Source organism: Notolabrus celidotus, chromosome 14, assembly GCF_009762535.1.
Source record: "Notolabrus celidotus isolate fNotCel1 chromosome 14, fNotCel1.pri, whole genome shotgun sequence".
In the NCBI taxonomy this organism is placed as follows: Eukaryota; Metazoa; Chordata; class Actinopteri; order Labriformes; family Labridae; genus Notolabrus; species Notolabrus celidotus.
This window is the reverse complement of record NC_048285.1, coordinates 21,974,996-21,998,797: the sequence shown is the minus strand read 5'-3', so window position 1 is coordinate 21,998,797 and position 23,802 is coordinate 21,974,996. Positions and strand designations below refer to the sequence as shown.

At 40.0% G+C, this 23,802-nt stretch overlaps 1 protein-coding gene across 1 annotated transcript in view; it reads right to left on the bottom strand.

Annotated features, from left to right (window-relative positions):
- Positions 1-23,497, bottom strand: part of ttc9b (tetratricopeptide repeat domain 9B) — a 32,782-nt gene extending 9,285 nt beyond the window's left edge. Inside the window, exon 1 of the mRNA XM_034700408.1 lies at positions 22,788-23,497. Coding sequence (XP_034556299.1) covers positions 22,788-23,256 — 469 coding nt within the window. The 5' untranslated portion in view covers positions 23,257-23,497. The remainder of the gene's footprint in view (positions 1-22,787) is intronic.
- Positions 23,498-23,802: the final 305 nt, after the last annotated feature.

Here is a 23,802-nt window from a genome sequence, read left to right as displayed (position 1 = left end):
ATCAGATTTTGTTCATCCATTATGGTGTCCACACTTCTCTGATAATTTAAATTTACCAGCAATTGTGAAAAAGAACAATAATAGTGGATACACAATGACCTCTTCTGGACAGACCTGATAATTTGCTCATGATAAACTCTGCCAGATAAGGTGTAATAATTTTATTTTTTAATAATTTTTATTTTTAATTTGATTATTTAATTTAATTTTTGTATTTTTTTTAATCACTTATTTATTTTGCTATTGTTATTTTTACATATATTATTTGTATTTTGCATACACTTCTCTATATCATTTAAATATTTTAATTTCTTAATTATTTGGGTGGGTTTTGCCTTTATGACAGGACAGCTGAGGAGAGACAGGAAATGTGGGGAGCAGAGAGCGGGGAAGGACTGTAGCCTCTGTATGTGGGGCGCTTAGACCATTAGGCCGCCAGCGCCCCATAACATTTAAATTTTAATTTAACCTGCACTGTTGTTGTTGTTGTTGTTGTTGTTGTTGTTGTGTGTCACTCTGTCTGTGTGCTCTCTTGGTTTTGTGTTGTTCGCACATTTAACAAAATGTCAACAAACATATCTGTGGGATAATTAAAGGAAATATCCCTTTTTTAGTGTATGACTTCCCTGGACGCAGGCCTTTAAGAAAATGTAAGGTGTATCTAAAAATATGAACGATAACTGATAATAGCTTCCTTACAAGTGTGCCTGTAAACCATGATAAGAGAGAGAGATAACGTGTGCATGATGCACCTTTTACCTTTTACTTCTGGTAAAAAAAAATCCCCACAGGATATGCTTTAGAGCAGTTTAATATTTTCCTTAGTCCAACCAACATTCATAAGATGCTAATAAGCTGTATTTATCTTGCTGCAACCCTTTTTCTCTGCACATGCGCTCCACAAATGAGACTATTTTGCTGATTTTTCCAGCTACACAGTCCCGTTTTCCTCCTCTTAACATTCCTTTCTTGTGTGAAATAGCTAGATAACATAAAGACTGTTGCTACAATAATCATCAGACTGATCTCCACACACAACAGCATGTCAACCCTGACAATCCCCCTATTTTCCGATCACGACTCAGCTCAGTGCAGAGCATCAAGGTCAAAACTGTTTTCCCCATCTTTGGTCTCTGGCACAGTGGGAATCACCTCAGATGGCCTCCACCTCTCCTGCACACCTTTCTATGTAGACTCCACTTCTCTGTTTGTTTTTACAACCATACAGCAACGACGTGACTACTCTCATCCCACCACACGCCCATCCATCTTGGCCCTGCAGCTGAGGACCTGAGCGGAGCTTTCAGAGGATTCAGTTACAGTCCATAATGGCTTAATGGCTGACGCAGTTAGAGAGTTCACCGGCACTCACGCACAAACACACAAAGGCCTGGTATTACACACACATACATAAACTAACAGTGCCTTCAGCAGATACACAGTTTCCACAGGCAGTAAGAACCAGCATATCCACAGTAACACAGCCGAAGGAAAACAAACAATCGGGCGTGGACACAGGATGGATAAAACTCGACAAAACACAACACAGACACACACAGGATCACAAGCAGACGACTCTGAATGAACTTTTCGAAGCTAACAATGGTTTCAAAAGATTCATGCCTGTACAAACACACACTTTTCGCAAACACAAAAGCAGTGTGCACAAGTGATGACTGGCTGGCCGCACCCCTTCTGGCCCATTAGGCAGATGGATGGCGTGCTAGAGGAGATGTAGTGTGTGGTGAGATGCATTAAGGGTGTGATAATGACGGGTTCATGGGAACAGGGCAGGGCAGCAGGGACACAGACAGACAGACAGACAGACAGGCAGACAGGCAGACAGACAGACAGACAGACAGACAGACAGACAGGCAGACAGGCAGACAGACAGACAGACAGACAGACAGACAGGCAGACAGGCAGGCAGGCAGACAGACAGACAGACAGACAGACAGACAGACAGACAGACAGACAGACAGACAGACAGACAGACAGCTGTCACAACCTGCGACAAGTGTTTAATTGTTGCCAAATCCAATCATAGATTTAGTTTTCTTCTACCACACACTCATCCTCTCATAGATTTTGTAGATGGCAGGAATTTTAGGTATTGTGACGAGGAGCTAAAAAAAGGCGTCGGTGTCTTGCGACAGGTCAAGTTGAGCAAAAATGATTACTTTCGCCTCGTGATGGAATATTTGGTGTATTGGACAATCTGTCCTGGTTTCCTCAGACTTTTTCTGTGATTTTTGCGGTCTAAGAAATCTACTTTTTATGGCTTTATTTCCTGTTACACACATTAAACATCAACTGTGAGTGACTGGGACAAATGCTTCAATAAGAGCCATCTATTAGCTGAGCAGGCTGTTTGTCTTCTGACATCACTTAATGTTTATTTTTGTGTCAAGATCATAGTCTGTTTAATACATTCATAGGTTTCTGAAGCAGAGTTCTGAAGCTTATTGACGGCGGTAACCACATTAGAAATGCTAACTCAACCAATCTTCGGTCGATGTAGTATGAGGCAAAGACCTGGAGGTGAGGCGGGCCTTCAGCCGCTTCGCAACAACTGTTTGTGCCGATAGAGAATTGAGCTATTCAGACCTACACCGATCTTTTGGAACAAGGCTGTAATAACTAGGGATGGGCAATGATTATCAAATAGTTGAATATTCGTTCACTTTGTAAAAATTGAGGAGATGCTTCCAATATTTTCTCATTTTAACCCTCCTGTTATGTTCGTTTCTCTGGAACAGCAATAATGTTCCTGGGTCAATTTGACCCGGGGCATATTTAATTATCCAAAAGTGTCCGAACCCCAAAAAATCCCAATACACATTTTTTTAAATCTAATTTTTAACTCCATTACTAACCATTTAAATCCATATTTAGTCCATTGGTGTTCTTTGATTCTCACAGATCATGGTTCAATGAAGATAACTCACTCGTTTTTCATTAAAATGTACATTAAAACTTGTTTTAATATACATTGGAACACCCTAACTATAAATACAATAGTTTTTTATGACATTGATTTTTGTTTATTTTATTTTATATTTATTTTTAAAAAAATTTTATGAAGTGATGTTGATATATTAACACTAGACACCCCTTCTGTCACATGCTGCCCAGGTTTTTATTCTGCTTTTAGCTGGTTTGGAAGACATGTATTGCCTAAAAAGGGTCAATTTGACCCACAACATAACAGGAGGGTTAAAAGTACAATTTTTCATCATTTTCACTGGTGCCCGGTTCTAATACGGTATTCCCACCAGACAGAACCGCGTTAAGTAACAGGAGAAGAAGAATTCTAACTTCATTAAATAGCAAAAGAAGATGAAAAAAATTGCGACATTCGCAGTAATTTTTCAGTTCCTGATGTAAACAATTCAAACAATAATCGGCGAATAGATGCCAATGATTATTGAATAGTATTTTGGCTTGAAATGCCCATCCCTGCTGTAAACATCATTATTTGCTGTAAAGATCGTCTTCTTTGAATGGGTGTGTATGTGGTTGCTGGTGTTTCTGCAGCAAGCCTCAAGCACACACAATCCGTATCTTTCTTTATTGCCTCACTGAAAACAGTGCTGGTTCAGGATAAGTCATTGAACAGAGACCAACATTTGACATGCTATTAATTCTGTTCCACTTCTTTGTTTTCATTAGTGGTGCTAGCTCTCTTTACATCATCTTTATGTAACTCAACATCTTGCGTCTGTTTCTCTCTTCTGCTCAAAGCAGCTTTGGGTTGAAGTTGAAGTTTACTTAGTTTTACTTCCTGCCCTTGTGCGTCTCCCTCCTTTTTTGATTACCAACATTAGTTTCACCTGTGTCCTGTGTTCCATACCCGAGGTGATTACGCAGTGTATTTAGTTCCTCTGTTTCGCCTGTCCTGTGTTGGCTCATTGTTTGTCACTCCATGTGTCCATGTGTTTCCCCAGCGTTTCCTTTTGGATTTAGTTTTTGGACATTTAAGTAAGTTTTGTTTGTACCTTTTGTTCTTTTGTTTATTGAAACCTTTCCATCTTAAAATCTGCACTTGGGTCCTCCTTAATCTTTCCCCCAATGAGTCAGTTTTTTACTTTAGCAGTCATTATTTCAAAATCAATAAGAATGAGTGGAAGTATTATCTCTCTTCACAAACCATCACTGAGAACAGAGCTGACACACATCTGAAACAGCTTATAGTTGGTGGAAAGTTAGGAACAAAGGCTGTGATTGGCTTCACCGGCAGAGGACTGGTCGATTTTATTGTTAATTCTCTAAATCACAGCATCACAACTTCCTGGAGGGACTGATAATTTATGGACCAAATATTCTTAACTGTCAATCTATTCGCCACCAGTGCCTGATGCTTAACACGTTCTTCTACCAGTTTCTCAGACATGAGGATTTGCTGCTTTTATTTGACACGACCGAATATCTTTGGGGTTTGAAGTGGAGGTTGGGGGTTTAAAAAAAGCCACCTTGGGCTCTGGGAGACGCTTTTTTTATATTTCAAGGCAAATCACTAAAGCAGTTAAGTTGGAAAATAATTGCAGATATAGCCGTGAGGCTAATAAAATGACGAGCAACTGTGATTAAGGACACAATCCATCATGTGCCTGCTGCTTTAGTGTCCATGAGCACGATCCTGAAACCCTACCAGCTTCACGTCTGCTTGGATGAACTTTGGCTTTGTTCTATGAGAGGCAATTCCTCATCTGATATTAAAAGAAAATCAGATACGCCTTACTGATTTTTGATCTGATTAAAATGCGGTGTTCTCAAAGCTTTTGATTGCTACATGTTAAGAGGAAAGAGTAGAAATAATGGGATGTGACTGCACAAAGGAAATTAGTGGTGCAGACAAGATAGATTTGTCCTAATGAGGGACATGACAGGGACAGAGGAATGAGCTGAGACTGGGACACTAGCTTTGAGTGTGTCAGTGTCATGAGTGTTGGTATCTATCTCACTCTTTAAGGGACCCCAGAGGAAGAAGGAGTAGACAAAACACAGGGTACTGAAGTAGAAAATGTATTTAAAATTGCAGTAGGAGTTCTTAACCCAGAAAAAAACCCAACAGGTGCAAAGCTGCCATCTCCATCAGAGCGTGTGAATGTGTGTGTATCCGTCGCTTGTATGTCTTAACGAGAGGTGCGGTGAGTGGGAGTGGTTAACACATGCTAAGGAACCCCACTGGTTTGCTTGAAGCATCATGTTGGAAAAAACAGAGCTTGCACACAGACTCGCTTCGCTTTCATTTGGCTGACAGAGCGCCAAAGCCCGGAGGAATAAAAGAAAGAGAGATTTGAGCGACACAGAGAGAGAAAAAAAGGCAGGAAGCTAAAAACAAGACAAGGGAGACGAGGAGGGCAAGAGAGGACAGAGATAGAGGCTGACAAAACAAAATCCAGACACAGCTGAGGGGGAATAATGAAACAATATATGTATTGAAGATATATGTGTTTATCTCTCCCTTTCAGTCTCTACATCACCTCATCTTCCCTCTGGAGCCACATCCCCCTCCCCTCTTCCTCCTCTCCTGTCCCTCTTCATCACACCAGGCGCGACACTACGATCCAGCTAATTTAAAGCCACTCGTGGCCCCGGTGATTAGTCTGCTGTCCATCACCTTGTAATTAGTTCTGCAGGAAGATAATGGCAGATGGGGAGACCCATCACTCTCGCTGGTTCTCTCACACAGACACACAATCCCTCACACACCGCCTCCATCTTTGACCCTCGTCCTTCACTAGTCCTCCACCCTACATCACTCCTTTCACCTGTCACTGTCTTCCCTTTACAGAGCTGAAGACAATTTGGCGGATTCATTTGCAGAGATTAATAAAGCGTGCATAGTCATCAACATGAAACTGCCTTCAACAAACATTCTCTGAGCGGAGTCTGATCCCACACGCTGACGTCACAGCTCTCGGACAGTTCTCTCCAGGCCCACTAAGAATAGCTCCACCCAAAGCATTTCCTCTGTTATTAAGAGGGACAGGGCTTATGCTCCTTTTGTCTGCACTGATATGACACAGCATTTACTCCACCTTAACCTGCCACCAGCTGCTTCATCATCTCTCTCTCTCTTTCTGAGCCTTTTTTCATCTTAAAAACCTAATTTAAGCTCTTTTGTATCGAATGCTCATAAAAGGAAGCTGTCACCCCATAACAGAGCAGATAAGTGTTTAAATGTCTCCTTTATCACTCAAAATGTGACATGAGGAACACGAAATAGGCTCTTCTTTTCCTCAGAGGAAATCTAAAAGATGACGGCTGTGAATTATTATCACACAGATATGATAAAAGCTCATCTTGTGATTTAAAACAAGTGGTGCAGATGATTTATTTGATTGCGTGTCACTGTAGCGGAAGACTAATGCAGCTCCATATGGTGTCAAATAAAAAAACGCTCATAATTACTCTCTCTTGTTTGACTGCAGGCGTCTCAAAGGCCTCCACAGTGCCTTAGTTGTAAATATAAAGTGCAGAGACCAGCTTCACAAATGAGTCACTGACAGCTAACAATGAGTTTGACTTCTCTGGAGGGCTGAAGACGCAGAGTGAGGATGAAAAGAGTGGAGGAATGTACATTATGAGGGACAGAAAGGGAACATTTGATGAATACTGCATGACTTGGCATCAATAGGCTCAACATTACAGCTTAGATAAGAAGATGATACACCTGTCATATACATTACCTGGACAGTTTAAAGCCACAGATAGCTCCTGGTTAAATTAGCATCCTGTCTTCACGTTGTTTCATTCAGTAAAGTGGGAAAACTGAGCCATAATAAAAGGCTCATGTTAACTTCCCTGGTTGTAATTTTGAGTGAGAGATGTCTAACTTCCTGTATCCTTCAGTTTGTAGGAATTAAAGCTGAAGTGTCAACAAAACCTTTAAATTACTGACTCCTTGCTACACTGTCTGTAAATATTACTTAAATAAAACCCACTGTCACACCTATACAATAGATCCAAAAGAGATCCTATGTGTTAAACAGGCAGTACACTGTATTTAGCACAAGCGGCAACCTCCAGTCTCAAAATATGAAGCCCACGCAGAAGTGTTATAAACTACAGTTCAGTGAGCGTCCGCTTGAGGCTGGCTGCAGAAACACCGGAAACCACATAGACACCAATTCAAAAATGTGATAATCTTTGCAGCAGTAATAGTCATGTTTACAGCCTGGTTCAAAAAACGGCTTCAGTCTGAAGAGCTAATTTCTCTAGCATAGCACACACTGTATGGGGGTGAATTTTTTCTAACGCAACAGTTCAGAAGATATTAAGATTACCAGTTTTGCCTATTTAAGGACATGACTGACTTGACTGACATGCGGGAACACTGCAGCTGTTGGCTAGGAGGCTCAAACCCTGCCTCTTTACCTCACACTGAGTTAGGTTAAGTTCAGCATTTCCAATATGGCTTCCGCCGACGATTGGCTTCAAAACAGCGCTCAGGGACAGATTGGTGACGTCACGGATACTACGTCCGTTGTTTATGGAATCTCTTTATCTGTAAAGCTGTCTTAGAAAAATTACCAACCTACCTTACTGAACTTCTTCATTACCAAGACTGTTTATATCAGACTCGCACCTCAAACCAGCTACTTCTGCATGTTCCTCGAGTTCGGTCAGGACTCGGAAAAAATGCTTTTTGTTTCTCTGCTCCTGACTCCTGGAACAAGTTGCAGCAGCGTCTTGAAATGCACTTTTACCTTATGGACATTTAAGAATCTTAAGTTCTAACCTTTCAACCCCACTCTGCGACTGTTTTAGCTAGGTTTACCTGTGTACATTTGTTGTATCATTTTAACTACCGGCCCTTCCTATTTTAGTGCTTTTATAGTCAATCCCCTACTCCTTCTTCTATTTGTATTATTTTATTTGATCTTTTAATTGTTTTTATATCCAAATCAAAAAAATATCCTATCTTATGACTTTTGGTAATCTTGATGCATTGTTGTTTCTATCTAAATATCGATATGTAAATGAGGGTTGCCCCGCCATGATCTCTCGAGTATAAATAAAGGTTGATATGATATGATATGATATGATATATAGTCTATGATTTAGTATCTAATATCACATGTCAGTAAACTGCTACAAATAAGTAAATCAGAAATGTAGTTGTAGGCTACATCAATGATGGGACTGTAAGGTAAGAAACAATGCAGAGCTGTCTTGTAATGCAGGTGAAAGCTATAACATCAAGATCTGACAAAAAACTAAGAGCACAAACTAAAACGTGTGGTTCGAAGTAAAGAAGAAAGCTATAGAGGCTCCGGTTAAGACAGAGTCAGGCTGGCTGTTTTCAGTCTTAAGCTAAGCTACACGTCCTGATACCAAGATGTAATATCTTCAGATGAAGCATGCACACATGGTAGCAACCGTCTCATTCAACTCTCTGCCATGAACTTCAGTCATTCACTCACTTATTCAAACAATGCTTACATAAATAATCTCTTCATCTTCTCCAAAGCCCCCATGTTGGCATGCTGACCTCATAACAGTGGGACAGCTTGTCATGCATAGACACTGATGATACATCAGACACATTTGCATGGATTACCCACAGTGCAACATTGATCCAGGGAAACAAGTACCCAGATTATTGTGTCAGATATCACAGAGAGTGAGGGGGGGATTTTTTTTGTTACAGCAACATCAAACTGTCCGCTCCCCTTACTGTGCGCTGAAAGATCTAGTCCAGCAGGAGTATGTGTTGGAACAGAGAGAGCAGAGATTTCTCACTTCATTCGTGCAGGCAGGATAGGACATTAGCCTCTTAATTCAGTTGTCAACTTGCTTCACGTCCCATGTTTCATCTTCCACCTTGCTCTGTCCGCGCCCTCCTCCGTTGTTCTGTGCTCCCAAAATAGTCGCTGACTCAGGATTAATGCTCATCTACTTAAATATTTATACAAGTGAGGAAGCTATCATCTCTGACTTCACCAAAGATGAAATCATTTAATGCCCCCCATTGCACATCCCTGTTTCCTGAACTTAAGGTTTACTATAAGCCCTGCGGCGGCACTCAGGGTGAGGGGTCATCGTGGGGTTTCTTGACGCCACTAACGAGAGTGAAGAGCTGATGGTGAACTTGTGTTTGAATTTAACTCATTACAACTTGTATTCTTAAATCAGGTCATTTTGTGTCCGAGGGCCATGACTTCAGCTTTTCCTCTCATAAGTAAAGACAGGCGTTCAAAGAGCAGATAAGTGCGGTTTAATAAAGCATAAAAGGGACTTTTATTGAGGTTATATCTGGAGTTGAACTCTATGACATAGACATAATTTAGTTGTAATCCGTAGCTGGGCTATAACCTGATTGGTGATGTCACTTTTGGACACTGAGCAGACTCTCGCCTACAGCTCTGCAGATGTTTGGCTTCTGACGTCTATATTTTATGTGGGTAATAAAAAAAAGTATTGGTTAAGATGAAGATGATTTTGTCTTAAGCTTATTGATCCATTACTGTATTTTTTCAGGTATGTTTGCATGACATATGAACAGTAAAGCTGTGAAAAACATGCTCTGTGCATTAAACTGGTCATAAGACAGATGAGAGGGTCTCCGGAGAGGTCAACGGAGAAAAGTGCCAAATGGTCTGGCTCACACTCTGATGGAGTCAGCCGTTATTTGCACGGTAGTAAACCCTTCTCATAAGCACTTTGAGAAAATTGATGGCTGAAGCATACGCTTTCTTCATTTACAGAAATAATGCAGCTACATGTTGGCACTAGAAACTGGGATAATGAACAAATCATGGCATACATGAGGCAGGTCACTAAAAAGAAAATGGTTGTACCTGATAGAAATATCAGGATTAATGCATGAAATATTTTAATCATGGTGTTACAGTGATTCTTTTTTTATTGCACCATTTGTTTTTTAATGATTTCCTCATTACAGCAGAGTAGGGAAAAAAGCAACAACCAATTTGTTTTGATGCCAGTTTTGAGGCAATTTGGTCAACACACATGTTTTAAAGCTCTTCAGAGTTGAGGGTAATGCACAGCAGTTTAGATATTATTATCTGTGTGTTCAGCACTACAGGTAACCCGCCTGTCTTACAAAAAGTCTATTGATCCAAGTTTTTTATGCAAAGTTTCATCATAACATCTGTAAGTCTCTCATTTTATCTCCATCGTTTGCTTCACAGCTCATTTAAAAATGAGACAGCAGAACTGTAAAACTGTGAAACTGCTGGTCAAACTGCTCCACTGAGGATCACCCTGAGCGCTGGATCAGCACAAACGGGCTCAACACAACCTTTTCCATTTCAGTGCCGCTGACGTTTTTTCAATGTCAACCCCCGGCAGAGGAAGTAATGAAGCATTCAGTGTCAGGCCCAAGCAGGCTGCGTAGGGAGAGCTCAGTGGTGACCATCGTGGCTCTTTATCAGCATGGAGCTCTGAGGATTGATATTAACAGCCAATTGGTTTACTCTGCACTGTCCACGGAGCCAAAGGGTGTTAGATATGCGCAAACAGCTTCAGCAAATTCTCATTACTGATGGCTTATAGAGGATGAATATTCTGCTTTTCTCCATCTATTTTCCACTTGCTCTCTCTCTCTCTCTCTCTCTCTCTCTCTCTCTCTCTCTCTCTGAGGGTGTCAGAAAAGGGCATCTGTTTCATTTTTCTCTCAGCTGATGCCATGACTTTCAACTAACAGCTAAAAAAAGCTCTGATAGACACTTCTCTTATCCTTTTCTTCACACTGTCAGTCCAAATCAAATGAGAATACAAAAAGAATCAACTCACTAAAATTATCCTTATGGTTCTTTAATGCAAATGTCACCACTAACCTGTTTAACATTATGTCAAATATGACGTACATCTTTCCTCAAGTTGATGTACTTCAAATCTTTCCACAAAAATGACCTTTCTTTGCTGACATCTTTTTTCAGTCAAACTTCAAATAAAAATAAATGTATCTTGATTGTTTTGCATGAATATAAGCACAAATATTAGCATGCTACCACCATAAGCTTATGACAAACATTTTTATGTGTAGCATCAGCATCTTATTATTATTATTGTTGTTGTTGTGAGCTCTGTGACGTAAGCACTCATTTCTGTTTTGTCTCTGTTTGTTTATGTGTTTGTTCTTCACTGTGTTGGTTGTGTGTGCCGCTGGGATCATCATGTTCTATTTTCTGTTGTACCGGCTTAATTTTACGAAAAACTGAAATTGAACCAACTTTGTGAACACTGACAGAGCCTCTGTTTAAAAATAGATGAGACAAAAAGCAGAATAAAAATATTTGCTTATTGCCTTCATGTCCTCTTTTTCTGTCTCTTTCTGTCTCTCCCCCCTGAGTCCTCGCCTGTCCACTCTCTTTCCTTTTCTTCCTGACAGATGACTGAATCTTATTTACTCTTGTGACAGGAGTCATCGGGGCCTGTCAGGGCTCTGATATACGTCACTTTGGTATGGCTTGGATTTCTGAGTGACCTCCCCCCCTCACATGAATACAAAAACTCCCAAAACTCTCCCTTCACTGCTTAGAGGTCACAGAAGCAAGACATTTCCTCCTCCTCCTCTCCATTTGTAACTTACAGTCACACCCTCTCTCCTCTGTTGTATAATCCCTTCATATCTAAGAGTTCTGACCAGTTCAGCCCATTCCCTTGGTTTAACCCCATCCCCCATTTTTACCACTACATCTTTTCCACTGACTTACCCCTTCCCCCATCCCTCCAAAGCTCACTGCCTCTCTCTCTCATCTGTGAGGAGAGTACAGTGTGATTGGTACAGTAGAGGGAGTGCCAGTCGAACACATGACAGCAATGCCACGCCATCTGCAGCCCTGGCACACAACGCCCCAACAATTCTCGTTCTGCTCCGTCCACCCCTCTGATGGCAGACACAGAGGGAGGAAAAACACCAACCAAACCTCCCCCCCCATCCCCCTTCTCACCCTCGCGTGGCATCTCTTTCCCTCCTCCATCCTCCTACGAGCAAATTGCACAGCTTCTCTGCGAAGCACTAGGCCTGTCCTTTTCCTCTCCCAACCTCGCTTTGTTCTCGTTTTAACCCCCTCTATCTCACATTTCTTCTCCCGATCTCCTTTCATCCTCCATCACTTCTTCTGCCTTTATCTCACGCACCCCACCACGTCCCCTGCTGATGAAGCTGGCAGAAGATGAAAGTGTGAGTTTTCAGTTCTGTGCTGCTTTTGTAAGCAGGCCTTGACTGTTAACTAGCAGTGGGTTACAGTGGACTGCTGAAATCAACCCGTTACACAGCACTGACATTATTCTAACACAGCACCAACCGCCTCCATCTGACGCGAGGTCGAACATAGAGGCTGTGATGTGGTGAGTCTTCAAGTCTGTCTAGGAAGTGCAGAAAAAGCACTAAAGCTCCATTTGTTGTAATTGATGAGGAAGGAGGGGCTTTTATTTTCACGTCCGGCATCGAACAGATGTTGAAGCCACCAACAGGCTCATTAAATCTTCAGAATGGGGCCTGTAATTGCATGTCATGGTTCAAAAGTTCATTGATGGCCTTGGTGTGCTGTTCCTGGGGCCTTGAATACAGGAACTGATTATTATAAACATGTTTCCACCTGATGTAAACACATTATCTGTGTATGAGTATGTAACCTCTGAAACAATTCCTGATCCATCAGTCTTTATATTTACACCAGGCTTTTGATATTGAAGAGATGTGGTCTGTCTGATCCTGATACTCCCTGTGCACATTTACACATATCGCAAACAGGCTTTCTTCCTCCATCTAGATAATGCACCTAGATAGAGATCACAGCTCAGTGTTGCATGTTTTGGGTCACATGCATTTACATAATGTTTCATGTTGGGCTTATAAATTGAAATGATCTTTCATATTGTTCCAAACATAAATAGATTTTACTTTAACTGCATTATTATTGAAGCCAGGAACTACATTAAGTGTTGTTTTCCATCTTTAACACACCTTGAATACATATTTTGTACTAAAGCCACTGGAAATGTAACAAATACATGTTAAGTCCCTCAAGCATCCATGAAAATCAGAGAGAAAAGGAACCTGAAGATCAACAAGAAAACCTCGCTCTAATACCAGCTCTTCTTGCTCATTAGACCATTTCTCATGACTGTGTGGGCATGGCGGATCACGTTTTGATTGACATCTCCCTCGCTTACATTTGCATTCGCCTGGCTCCACACACAGCAATAGTGCATGTGACAACCAGTACAGTGCAGCCCTGGAAACAGACGCCCTGCCATCAGAAAATGATGCATTTTAACTGGTCTGGAGTGGTGAGTTACAAAATGCTTCCCTTCCATATCAAAGGTAGCAGTTTGCGTGCACATGCAGTGTTATCCTAGATGCCCCAATTCAGCTCTCTATGGATATTTAATGTTGGAACTAATCAACCAATCAATCAATCTTTCCTTGTATAGCGCCTAGGGTTGCAAAATTCTGGGAATTTTCAAAGTTGGAAACTTTCCATGGGAATTAACAGGAATTTATAGGAATAGACTAGTAATTTACTAAATTGAAGTTTGGCTCTTAATAGGGAACTTAAATATATTTGGGGAAAATATATCTTAGCATAATCCTGACTAAAACAACCAGATTTCATACAAGTACAGTTGTGTTACAATATCATTGTATGAAAATCGCTTTATAAATTAAGTCTGATTGATTGATTGATTGATATCTATGCTATTCTTCAATCACATGCACATAGCACACTGCTTACTGCAGGGCTATTGAGACCACGCCAGCTACATGCACTGTGCTCACATGCACAGATGATTTCTAGAATCCTGCAGAGGCTAGGCTTGAGAAGCTTGAGGGAAGATGCTTTTTTATTTAACATTTTGAATGGGACTTTGTTGGGATTGCATTTTTGTTAATTTTTGAATGGGTTGGGTCGGGGGGGATGAGTAATATTTAACTCAACATTCATGTTTTTGTTCTTCAATGAAATAATTGATTGTTCAATTGTCAATAAAATATTTAACACTTGATAAAGTTCTACTTACAAATAAATCAGTTTTAATTGTATTATTTTGGATGGATGTCTGCTTATAACAAAACAAATATTTATGCTTGGATATGATATCTTTCCATTAAATTACCATCAATTCCCATAATTCCCATGAAAAGTTTCCAATTTGGAATATTTCCAAAATTCCCCAGCTTAACCTCCCATGGAAATCTTTCCACCCCTTTGCAACCCTAATAGCTCCAAATCACAACAAACGTTATCTCAAGACGCTTTTACAAACATAGCAGGTCTACACCATACTCTATTAAATTATTATAATAGAGACCCAACACCAAGACCGGATAAGACTCAGTCTTATCTCAACTTAATCCACCATGAGCATTGCATCTCGTAGTATTTAGCTAGTTACAGGCAGAAAAAGGCAGAAACCTCAAGCAGAACCAAAATCATGTTAAACAGACATCTGCCTCGACCGAGTTGGGGTTGGAAAGAGGGATAGAGGAGAATAAGAGAGAGAGAAAGTGATGATAGTGATGAGAGGATTAGTAATGTGGCGGCACTTGACCCTTCGTAAGCTCATGGAACAAATAGGAGACATACGCAGTTGATATACTACAAACAGTCACTGAAAACTCTAGATAAAAAACCAAGGAAGTACCACCACTGTAAAATCATTACGAAATATAACTTAATGACCCTTGACAGTTTTTTTTGTTATGTAGATATGTGTCTGATGTATAAATTAATTAATGATCAGGCCCCACCACCACTTAAACAATGTGTGTTACTCTGCAGGAAAAATCTTAGGGAGACCAGGGCATCAACAAGAGGAGACTGTTCAGCTAAACGTAGGAAGACTGCATTTGGACAGTCTGCATTTTCAGTCAGAGCAGCAGGAAAATGGAACTCAATCCCGACTCACATTAGAGACTGTACAAGCCTCAGTGTTTTTAAAAGTAAACTGAAATTATGGCTCAAGGAAAAACAGTCATGTGATCATCTGAATGCATCAAATTAGAGACAATGAAATGTAATTTTAAATGTGTTGTTATTAGTGATGGACTGTGTTGAGTAGTCTATGTATTGTTGAAATGCTAGTATGTTTTTTTCGTTTGTATTGTACATTTGTTAACATCTTCCTGCCCAGGGACCACAGATGAAAATTAGCTTATAGCTAACTCTGGCTTGACAGTTTTTGTTTTGCATGGCCCCTGTCAAATAAACTAATAAATAAATAACATCCGCTGATGATGGCCGCACTGGGTGACATTAGACAAAGAGCTCTCACGTGTCTATACTCTGATGATTAGTTGCTGAAATAATTTAAAATTTTTAATGTCAGGGTGTATGGAAGTGTAAGTTATAAAGGGTTGCTGAGAACGATAGGACCTTAATCATCAACTTATTCGTCTCAGCCCTAGGAGATGTGTTTAGCATGTTTAAGGTCACTGAGTTTTTGGGTCTCTAAATCAACTGCACACAACTCTACAAGCACCAAAAGGAAGAAAGTAAGAATTAATCAGCGAGACTGCCACCATGTCAGTATCTGCACCTGTGGTCATATTTACCATGTTCACTTCAGACAGAAAATGAAAACTGAATGTGGAGTTGGTTTGACAAAGGGTTACATGAACCGCTTGTTATTAAGTACAAGAGAACATTATGTCCCCATGCAGTCTGAACAATGTTTGTTTAATGACTGCTCATAACCTGTCAGGAAGTGCCTTATTCAGGTTGAATTATGCAACCGCAGGGCTGCTTCTGATTGTATCAGAGAACACTAGTGTTGTGTTAGTTTCAAACCCACGTCTGTGTGACTGCAAAAGAAGGCTGCAGAATAAGTTAAAATTTTTATTTTTCATTCTTTTGTAATTTCTTTTAGAGATGTGAGGAGTGGGTGAAAATTGCTGGATCATCACAGTGGCTGCTGAATAAAAAGGTGGCTGGTGTTACGAAACAAACAGTTTTACTCATCCCCTCCTGCTGTGCCTCTCCTAAAGCAGTGACTTATGACTCATTCACAGATTGAGCTGGTCAGGAAGAACAAACACAGATTTCAGGGAGAGATCAGAGCAAGCAGGAGTTAAAATACATCAAAAGGACTCTTCTCTGTATGCGTTTAAAGTACTTCAACTGACTCAAACTTATTATAGCTTCTAAACAGGATACAAGTTGGTGTGTGTGCTGTTTCAGGAAAGTGTTCTTCCTCTTCATGATCAATATCAGGAAAAAAAGGAAACAAACTGCAGTCACATCTGTTATTTCTGTATGTGCCTCTAAGAGTGTTTGTGGTGGGTGGATGGATGACTGAGGCCGACAGGCAGGAAGTCCGCCTGTGGCCAACATGTTGCACCACTCTGAACTGCGACAGACAGACAGAGACTGGGGATGCTGGTCTAACCAATTTAGATACAGCCCAAAAGGGACACACAGGCTTTGTAAAAAGGCCAGCGGATAGGACATTCATCACCCATTGTCTTTCTGTTTGGCAGAATCAGGTACTATACTGATGGAGATTTATCCAAACTTTCTCTGCTGCTTCAAAAAACACCTTTCATGCCTGAATTATGTCCCTTAAGTCTCTCTTTGCTCTTCTCTTTTCATCCTGTCATATTTGTATCCACTGACATCTTCCCATCTTGTGTTTTGCACTAGATTACTGAGCAGGTGGAACGGTTACTCAGCACTCAAAGACTTCTCACTCATTGACATTTTTAAAAGTTGCTGACAAAAAAACAAACAGCATCACAGACGCTGCCTGTTGCAACAGCTATGTTCATTTCAAACTAGCTACGAACTGATATTATAACCTGTGATTTATGCATTACTAATTTTGAAGCACTTTCACCAGGAAGATATGTTGCAACATTACTTTGATTAACAACTTAATACCTTAAGGTGGATGCAAGTAATAAAATATAATGTATGTCTGCTCAATCATGTTAAATCCAATTGTTAAACAGCTTACATAGCTGTTTTAATTATTAACTAACCATAATTTAGTTTGCCTATAGTGTTGACTTAATATTCTCAATTATACACTGCTGGTATAATCTAGTGCTGTGGTAGATTAATAAATAAAAAACTCCATAATTAGTCATTTTTATTTCAGTAAAATCACATATCTGTAATTTGCCAGAAAAATAATGTATTAAAACTAGAACTGCATGTTTTGAATGTATAAAAAATAATGAAAGGTTCTTATAAAATACTTCAAGCTAATTATTAGAGTTCAATTTCTCATTTTGGTCAACAGACAGCCTAACACTTGAATTCATTAAGTTTGCTGCAACAGAATACAGGGTTGAGTCACAAATCCTCACAAATGAGAGGTTATATTTGTAATTTATGATAAAGGTTAACATCAATGGTCGTTAAATCTAGAAAGATATACATTTATATTTACACTGCTGTCTCTCTTTATTCTTATTCATACTGTCAACACATGTTACTAATACTTAATGTGGTGGTTTATCTCTTTGAAGTACTATGTGGTTATTTCATCAATAGCGTCAATCACATTCCTTACACCTTCACTCATTAGATGTAACTAGCGCTGAGCGATAAAACGATAATGCTTCTTATCGGGAGATATTTTTTCTTAATATAAATATAACAAATGCACGATAAAAAATCGATAGTTAAAATTGTAATTACACCTCCCAACCACTGGAAAGAGAGGAGACACTAATGTGCATTAAATAATAGTTGCTACCCAACATTAGACAGGAGAAGAAGAAGGCATTGAACAGCCAATCATGTAACAGGGTGATAGGTAGGCGGGCTTAAAGACATATGGAGCGGAATGTAAGAGCTGAAACGAGCGACAGCTTTCAGTTAGCAATGTCATATATGAAGGATTCAAGGAGCTTATCAGAGAAGTAAATCCAGATACTAGCTAACAAACTGTCTGGTATCTTCAACTTTCACTCAGGACTGAAAATCTGCCTTTAAATTTAAATGAAATAATAGTTTGATATTTATCATGATAGCTCTAGATGTAACTGATGTTTATGAATAAAGGAGGTACCAGTACTTACCACAGCTGTGAGATGAATGAAAATAAAAGTAGACATTTTTCTTTCATATGTTGTCAAGAAAAGCTGCACAGAATGGGAACACTCGACTCAAGTACAAGTATATAATTAGTACTCTGCAGTATTTCAGTGGCTGTATAGATTCCTCAAATGCACTGAGGGAAAATGCTTGCCCTCATCACAAAAATGTTAAGCCTAGAAAACACAAGCACACACACACACGCACACACACACAAGCACACACACACACACACACACACACACACACACACACACACACACACACACACACACACACACTCATACTGATACACTCAACTTTAACAAAATCAGCGATGTCAGCAGAGGGTACCAAGAGAACCACAGGACGAGCAGCGCTGAAAGCACTCTACATCCCCTTAGCTGCCGTGAATGCTGAGACACACAAACACAATAATGTCCACACACACACACGTATACATGTATACACCCAAGACATAAACACACTCAAGCAGCTGCACTTAAACATGTATGACTGGTGCTGCTGTCACTCTACTATCCTGCGTCACAGCCGACCAATCAAACAGCAGTTCCTTACTCATATCCACGGTGACCAGCATTTGCCCAGTGGGACTCTGGGTAACCAGGTGGAGGCGTTCGACAAACACCTGCAGCTGGATTACTACAGTATGCACTAAATGAGTCACTGCTTTATTTCTGTCAGAGATGCAGGTAAAAAAAAACTTTGCTTCTAAGAAAGACACCCTGGTAGTTCTAACGCTGACATTATCTTGTATCTTGATCTTATCTTGATCTTTTATCTGCTCACATTGACTCACCCTGACTTCTTGTGGAAATTTTACAAGGGGCAGGCCGGAAAATATCTGCGTAAAGTCTGTGTGAAAGTCGGCCCTTTTGCGTTCACACCTGAAGCTCAAATTTGGGGAACTTTTCAGGAGTGGACAGCATGTGCAAACACAGCTTTACTGTCATACCGGTTGTTGTGATATTTGCACATACGTATCTGTTAGCATTATTTATATGGTTTTATAATTGCCTTTATCTTGGTTTTATTCCAGAGGTATTTATTTGAGATATTTTATATCTTATTTTATGATCTTTTTCTCTCTCCTTTAAATCATAGGTGGTGGAGCTGAAGTACTTATATATCATGTTTTTGTGTTTTGATAGTTTGTCAATTCTGACTAGTTTGTGTGGTTTCATGTTAATGTTGTTTGTGACTGGATGTCAAACTGGACATCATCATCTTGCTGCAAAACAAATTTACCTACGGCTATAAATAAAGTAACATAACCTAACCTAAACTATTACTGCCGAGGGAGTCAGACAATTCATTATCCAATCACCAGTTCTCCACTGTCGCCTTGATTTCCTTCTGTGTTGTGTGAACTATCAAAAACCATTGTTAGCATTCGACTACTTGCTAGCTAGAGGAGGAAATATAAGCTTGTAAATAAACAAGTGTTCACACTAACCGCTTATACTTCTATTTTATTATCAATTTTGATTCTTATCCAACTAATTCATTGTTTTAAATTGTATTTGATTACTTATTTATTTCTGTTTATATATTTTTTTCCTAATTTATCCTGAACACTTTTTCTAATTTTCCCCATGTGATGTCGTCCTCTTACTCTGTCGTCTTCTTACTCTGAAAACCTCTTTTATTGTCCTTTAAATGCTTTTATTTACTTATTGATTTTTATTTATTTATTTGTATTTATTTATTTATCCTTAAGAAAAACCTCTCAACAAAGATTTACTGGTCTATTGTCCCACCACTTCTTTCCATTTAAATTACCTGTATTCTTTTTAACCTCTTGCGTTGCATTTTGTTTTGCTTTGTTAAAATTCCTCCTCCCTGTCGTTCAAAATCATTGCTATGTTATTTGAACCATGCTTTGTTTGTCAAAGCACTTTGTAAACATTTGTTTTTAAAGGTGCTATATAAATAAAGTTATTATTATTATCATTATTATTTTCTGTGGTATGATCGAATTATCTAATGAGTTATGTTGTTTCTAGATTTTCACTTTTTGTATTGTTTCAGTGTCTGATAAATCATAGTGCATTCAAATGATAATAAATCATATCACATACATCTGTTTGCAAACCGGGAACACAGCAGTATGACATTATAACAGTCTTTGTGCTTCCCACCCTGAGCATGACGCCAGAGGAATATTGTCATGTGAATATGGTCGATAGCCTGGTAGAAGCTTTATTATGATTTCACTCCTGATGTAAGCTGTAATTGAAATAGTTAGGTTAGATAAGAACAGCACTAGCCTATCTCAAAGCACTTATGTTATGACTCAGTATCAATCACTAAAGAGCCACATTCATTCCGGTGTGTAAGAAAGATGTTTGTTTTTCAATTAGTCAAAACAGCTCATAGTGAGAGGGTTTAACAACAACATGATAAAGATGTTTTAAAACAGATTGGTTTATGGAGTTTTAAGGTTTAAGGAAAGGAAATAAATTAAAAGCAATATAGATCTCCAGTCATAAAACATTACACCCTTCAGTAGGAATTTAGATGTAAACACACACATCTAAACCTAAATAGAGAATATTACATCTTACTTGACGTTTCTTTGTGTGTGCGCATGTGCACACTCTCCTGTTCCAGTCAGCAGCAGTGAGGGGAGGGTATGAGTTGTATTAAAACAACCACAGGGAAAAGGACCGCTGATAGTTGCCATGGTAAATATGGCACCCTGTCGCGTGCTAGCAGTCCCCTCCTCCCCCTCTTCTCCCCTTTCCGTTTCATTGCTCTACTACTAGTATTCCCTTCCACGCCTGATTTTCATACTTTTGCATCTCTACCTGGGTACCTCTCTCTTCTTCTATCACCCTATCTACTGCTTTATCCTTCCCCTAATCTACCTTTCCACTCTCCTTTTCTCCTTCCCTCCCCCATCCCTTCTTCACGCTACAGTGGTGTCCCTACAGGCTCCAGACAGGCCCTGAACACTGTGCAGAATGAGGCGACCTTCAACGCATCAGGCTGATGGGGTAGCACACTGGATGGCAAAGAAGACACAACATCCTCCGCTTACCTCTGCCATGCCACACTCGTGACGCAAGCTCCCAACATTCACATATGTAGAGATGTCTCACACGTGCAATAATGATGTGATGCAACCGCTGTAGTGTTGGGAAACACCATTCATCATCTCCTCCTGGATGCCAACATTCATCACGATCTGCTGTGCACACTGCATAGAGCACGCATACAGCACTCATAATTACCTTTTTACAACAATGCGAGGCCATTTATTCCAGATAATAGCTTCTCTTGTATCACTGTAACCATATTTCCTGTTATTCCATGCAGTGTACAGCGCAATTTGACAGTACTCTGTTGTTTGAATTACCGTACAGGACGATAAAACGATATATTTCTTTCTAAATGTTTTTAAAAATCGTGCTTGAGCAGTTTAAGGTGATGTCACGAACTGAGACGAATGATTAAGATAGAGGGAAATATAAAAAATAGATAACTAGAGGAGCTACTTTCAAACAGTTTTACATCACGATACATCTACAGTATGTTGATATAGTGACTATGACTTTAATAGGCCTATTTTTGGCTAACCTCACCTCAAATATGAAGACTTATTAGGTCTTAATTAGTCTGTTTTATCATTATAATAAAGCAAGCAGCTGAGTGTAGCACAAGGCGTAAACACAACAAAGATATGAGAGTAATGAGTTAAGCTTTTCCCGGTTAACCCGGTAGTAAAGTCACTGCAAAGTGGTGCCATTAGACACAGGCTTACATCATCCACTGGATGATTCAGAGGACATTTTCTCACCTCAGACCCCCTTATGAAATATTTATATTACAATACAACAGCTTGGTCAACCCGTCTTATGCATCATAAAAACATGCATGACATACTGCTTTTGTCTTTATTCATCTTTTGTTTATTGGACAAAGCAACAATGTGGAAAAATGCATGGCACATAGAGCACTTGACAGCTTAACCCTCCTGTCATGCTGTGGGTCAGATTGACTCTTTTTAAAGTCTATTTTAGGCAATATACGCCTTCAAAACCAGCTAAATACAGCATTAAAATCATGTGACAAAAGAAGTGTCGTGTTCATTTATCATCACTTGATAAAAAAAGAAAATTCAAAATGTAAAATGAAATAAACAAAAATCTGTCATGTAAAATTATTGCATTCATATTTAGGGCTTTCCGATGTACATTAAAACAAGTTTTAACATTAATTTTAATGACAAACCAGTGAGTTATCTTCATTGAACCATGATCTGTGAGAATGTAAGAACAGCAATGGACTAAATCTTGATTTCAATGGTTAGTAATGGAGTTAAAAATTAGATTCAAAAAAATGTGTGTTGGGAATTTTTTGGGGTTCTGACACTTTTGGATAATTGAATATGCCCCGGGTTAAATTGACCTAGGAACATTATTGCTGTTCCAGAGAAACGAACATAACAGGAGGGTTAAAATAAACATGACAGAAACCAAAGGAACAGTGTGAGTTAATTAAATGTAACACTGGATGAATAAAGGCTCATTGGGTCCCAGTGTATCACCCCATGTTCTCTGACAAATGAGCACCATGTACTTTTATTCCTGCATCCTCATATGCTTACTCCAGTATTATTACACCTGCAGTAATAACAACAGCCTACAAGCTAGCTTGAATAAACCCGATGAACCAGAGCGAACAATGGTGTCGGCAGTACTACTTACAGGCTCCGGGTGTGTGGGAGAAATGTTGGGGTGTACCGGTGGCTCTCACCTGTCAAGCTGTCGTAGCACTCGATCTCGGTGCTCTCCACGGTTCTCCGCTGCTCCTCGGTCAGCTTGGCCGCCGCTTGGTTCAGCAGGTTGACCTCGGAGCCCGTCGTCCCGTCAACAACATGCACCCCTTTGAGTTGCAGCAGCGCCCGGTGGTACTTGCCGATCGCCTCCCGGAATTTCTTCTCCTTATAGCAGCGGTGACCCTCTACCTTGAAGTCGATGGCTTTCTGGATCTTTACATCCATCTCCGCTTCAGCTGAGCCGGCTCGATACCCGCCGCCGCCGCCGCTGTCAACTCCGGCGGCCGCTGCCAGGCTCCGGCCACCGGTCTCCGGGTAGCTTTTTATGCTCTTTATCTGGTGCTGTTTGGCTTCCATATCTCTCAGTGAAAGCGCCGGGAGCGGGCCATGGTGCTCGGACACGAACGGGTGTTTTGTTGGGGAGGACCGGAGCAGCGTGCTGTGCATAAAGGATGCGGTACGGAGGGGACGAGGAGCCTCGAAAACAAGCCCAGAAAACGGCTTCAGAAACGTTTCCTTGTTAAATTGTGCTTGAAAGATTAACCGAATAAATCTGGAAGCCTTAAAGGACAAATAAGGCTGGAGGAGCCCGCTGAAACGACGTTGTTCTGGTCCTCTCGTCTCGCGGAAGGATGCTCGTGTGGATTTCTATGGGAGCAACCTCCGAGGCACGCGCAGCTTCAGCACCACAAACAGCGCACGCACACAACAACCCCTCCCGCACGGCATTGTGGGTAAAAAAAAAAGAAAAAAGAAGAGAAGTCGTGAGGCGTTGCTGCAGTCCAGATTTTACATGACAAAAAATATTCCTAAAATCATAAAATGATTGACTTTTTCTTTCATGAACGCAACTCTGCTCTTTGTCAGAGTAATAATAGATTTAATAAATGTTAAATAATACTAAGATTTGTGAATTAACCACTTTTTTAGCATTTTTATTGGACCATTAATAAACAAACTAATGCCAGATCATATATATTATATTAACACAAT